This window comes from Octopus bimaculoides, chromosome 8 (assembly GCF_001194135.2).
Source record: "Octopus bimaculoides isolate UCB-OBI-ISO-001 chromosome 8, ASM119413v2, whole genome shotgun sequence".
Lineage (NCBI taxonomy): Eukaryota > Metazoa > Mollusca > Cephalopoda > Octopoda > Octopodidae > Octopus > Octopus bimaculoides.
The window spans coordinates 72,384,314-72,388,722 of record NC_068988.1 but is presented as its reverse complement, the minus strand read 5'-3'; the positions used below and the strand labels follow the sequence as shown (position 1 = coordinate 72,388,722).

General features: G+C 34.5%; 1 protein-coding gene across 1 annotated transcript in view; it reads left to right on the top strand.

Annotated features, from left to right (window-relative positions):
* LOC106881785 (integrin alpha-9) overlaps nt 1-4,409 on the top strand; it is a 49,577-nt gene that overhangs the window by 20,445 nt on the left and 24,723 nt on the right. Inside the window, exons 9-11 of the mRNA XM_052970165.1 lie at nt 145-299; nt 1,540-1,662; nt 3,438-3,895. Of these exons, the coding sequence (XP_052826125.1) occupies nt 145-299; nt 1,540-1,662; nt 3,438-3,895 (736 nt within the window). The remainder of the gene's footprint in view (nt 1-144; nt 300-1,539; nt 1,663-3,437; nt 3,896-4,409) is intronic.

Below are 4,409 nucleotides of genomic sequence, written 5' to 3'. Positions count from 1 at the left end.
TATATATATATATATATATATATATATATATATATATATATCGCGTAGTATCATAGAAAAATCGTTCGTGATTAAAACACGTGTAAATAGAATGGTAACTTAGATTTGTTCTGTTTTAAATTTCATTTATCATTTCATCTTCAGTATTGGGCTATAAACTGGAAGTTGATACAGCCACAGTTCGTCCGAATAAACGTTTACGCCTGAGTGACGGTGTTGGCTCAGATACAGAGATAGAAGAAAAAGTCACATTACAAAGAAATAAAAATGTTTCCAAAACATTCACTGCAGTTTTGAAAGTAAGGACTATATGTACATTATATCATATTGAATCTTTGGCACTTAGATTGGCTGAGTGGGTGTTAACAACCATCCATCGGGTTAGAGAATGGTCTCTAGTTGTGATCACTGTCCATTTAACCGTTGACACTATTGACATTACAGTTCATATAGCTGTAAACAGCAACTGATGGATTATGTCAAAGTGATTTTCTGCAGATATTTTAATACAAAACATTCAGTCAATTTCATACTATTTGAATGCGATATATAAAACTTTCTGTCTCCGACATCTCAAAACTTTGATATCAAAGTATTCCCTTAGTATATTGTGTGTTTTGATTTATGTGTCTATTCGCATATATTCTTCTGTCATTGGCACATCAATGACATACCGTTCTATCTGTTGCTTCTTGTAATTTCAAACTTATGAGCATGCTCGGACTTGTATTCAAAAAATCTAAGAGGGAATAAAATCTGTGATGACTGAAGCATATCATAGTTTAAATTCGCCTAGAGTTTTCTCTTATTCTACTCCACACTTTCTTCAATTATGTAATAGATATAAGGAATAATTTTTGAAACACCATTTCTCATTTCAAAATCCATTAATATCAACTGTATATTTACAAGCTTTGGTGTTGCTAACATTTTGTACCTAAAATGCACTGGAGTTGATTGAATTAGTAACTCAACACTCTTGATTTGTCTTAAACAGGAACATGTTCCATTATACAAACATTTCTGTGTCACATAACAGGAAAATGAAACATATTGATAGCATAGTTGTTATGGTAAAATTAATTTACAAAGGAAAGGCCCATATTATAGACTCATTTAATGACTGATTTTGTATGTAGGCTCTGATCTGTCATTAGAATAAAGTTATATAGAAAGCTTTATCTTATAACAATAACGGTGCTGTGTGTACAATAGATTACTGTTCACCTTTACTGGATAAAATGAGTAATATCCTCATGGATATTACTTGTATTGCGAGATCACAGCACAAGTTCGTTTCTAGGTCGTAGGTATTTCACTTACTCCACAAATATTTTAATATCTCAGAAATACTTGAGTATCTCCCACTCCTTGACGTCAACCGAGTTGATCATCCGTTGAGATTGTGCCAAGTCGAGCAATCGTATATTAAATATTTTTCTTTCACAATGTATTCATACAATTTTTCATAGTTTGTGACAATAACTATTTAAAATTAATGTATTACTAACTTCGATGTTTTTCAATCATCACTTTCAGTCAAACATTGCTGATTTCTTTACACCACTCAAGTTCAATTTATCCTACTGTATCCATTCACATAAGAATTTTGTGGACAAACTTCGACCAATTTTCAATCGAAAAAAAGATGTCTTGAAAGTAGTAAGTATAATTAGGATTGTTATCAGATGAAAGGTGCGGTGTTGCGGGTTGATAAATACATAATGCAAAATGTAACGCATTCTTAATTACAGCTGTTCATATTCTGGATTAAAATCCTACCCTAATGTCATCATATTAATCTCATATTCATCTGATATAAGAACTCGATCTAAACTTCAAAATCTCTATATTTTAAAAGTCAGTTCTAAGTAATTTTCATATTAATGTACATAATTTATTTAAGATGGTGAGCCAGCAGAATCGTAAGCAGAGCGGGAGAAATGCTTAGCGGCATTTCGTCTGTCTTCGTGTTCTGAGTTCAAATTCCGCGGAGGTAGACTTTGCCGTTCATCTTTTCTAGGTCGATAAAATGAGTACCATTTCAGTACTGGGGTCGATGTAATCGACGTACCCCCTGCCCTCAAATTGCTGGTCCTGTGCCAAAATTTGAAATCAGTATATATAATTCCTTTAAGGCGGTGAGCTGGCAGAATCGTTACCGCACCGGAAAAGTGTTTAGCGGTATTTCTTCCGACTTTACGTCCTGAGTTCAAATGCTGTCGGGGATCGACTTTCATCCTTTCAGAATCGATAAAATAAGTACTAGTTGAGCACTCACTCGTTCCCTCTCCCACAATTGCTAGCCTTTTGCCAAAATTTGAAACCGATGTATATATATGATTTCTTTCTATGATAAAATATATTGGTTCATAATACGAATGATATTTATATAAAATTCCATGCTTAAAAAAGCCTCCCGTCTCATATTCAAGCGAGTGTGATCTTCTTTGCAATCTTCTCTAATTCGTTATTTTTTTCTTTTATTCCAAGAAAACTTAGGAAAGGGGTTCATTGACAACTTTTTCGTTCGTAAGTTTTTGAAAGTAAATCTAACTAAAATGATATCGATTTCTCACCCAAGCCACATAGCTGAACTCACAGACATTTTCGAAGGGAGAAAATTTGATATATTTTGTAGCATAAGGGAAATGACTGAGTAATTAAAAATGCATTTCTTTTGCCAATGATTAATCGTTAAATTATAGCAAATAACAATCAATAATACAGATATAAACTTTCGGTGTGCGAAGTTCGGTATTTGGTTCTGATTTACGGTTGTGGCCTTCTCGTTTTGATATGAACGAAATAAGCTTACTTCCTCTTCTCATGTATCTCCACAAGAAAAAAGAAAACTTTTTTTCTAAACTGGGCATCAGTCACAAGATTACTGGGGTAGCTCAATAAATAAAAAAAGAAAAAAACTGTAATATTTATGCCTTTAAGAAAGTGTTGGAAAATCGCTTCAGAGAGTTGATTTTATTTTTACATAGATAAATGATCAGTTCATGTTGGACAGAATGTTGTCGACTAAGTCAGCAAAAGTCATTGAGTGGAATAAACGTTATTTGGAATCAGAATACAAAGACAGATATTTGTTCAATATTCCTCGTTTTCAAACTGACAGAACCAGTGGAATGCCGGATAAAATATCTTGTAGCGTTAATTACGTCCTTTTACCTTCAGAATTTAAATACAACCGTAGTCAATTTTTGTCTCATATCTTTCTGCTATCGATAAAATAGAGTATTAAAAATCATATATATATATACATACATACACACACACACACACACACACACACACACACACACACACACACACACACACACACACACACACACACACACACACACACACACACACACACACGTATATATATATATATATATATATATATGTATGTTACTGACTTACGTAAATTTCTTTTACTTCAGCTTAGGTTCGAGAAGCAATGTTTATCTGATGATGAATGCAAAGCTGATCTCGTGTTATTGATGCGGCACACGGGCAAAGTATTTGTAAACGAAACCAAAAAGATTACTTTAGAAGTCACCATTTTAAACCACCAAGACGACGCCTTTAGCACAACGGCTATGTTTAAATTTGGTGACAAAATCAGTTATTATGGTATGAAGAATATTGGAAATGGTGATGTGAGTTGCCTGGAACAAAGAGAGCGAGTAGAATGTGATGTCGCTAACCCTTTAAGTAAAGAGGGAAAAGTGGAATTCTTGCTGGAGTTCAAAGTTTCAATAATTGTTTTAGAAGAAATAGACCAACCTATTGTTGTGGATGGAGAAGTAATGACACAATCTGAAGAGAAACATCCCAGTGACAACATCAAACGGCTGATGATTCCTCTGGAATTAATAGCTGTACCAGAATTAAATGTGTATGTATAGTTTTTATGTCTAAAACAATATTATATATAAAGTGAAGTATATTTGCCACTTAAATGTGGCTGACCCCGAGGGGTGGATGTTACTGTTGCTTTTAGTCCCAGGAGGACATCTCCACCAGCTAGCTATCGACACACATCTGTGCCCTGTCTGTATTTGCCAAGGGAAGTTATCTTTCCCATCTTGATCTACGATATGTACGTACCCGAGTTTCAGGGTTATTTCCCTTCTTCAGCGTACGACAATCGCCGACCTTCGATGCAAAAGACATCCCTTGGCAAATATATGTAACTTTCTCCAGTGAAATTATTCACTGATATCGAAAAAGTGAAAACAAGCAATGTTAAATCTCTGAACGAGGTATTAACAGTAACTGCACGATAAAGTGAAGTATATTTGCCACTTAAATGTGGCTGACCCCGAGGGGTGGATGTTACTGTTGCTTTTAGTCCCAGGAGGACATCTCCACCAGCTAGCTATCGACACACATCTGTGCCCTGTCTGTAT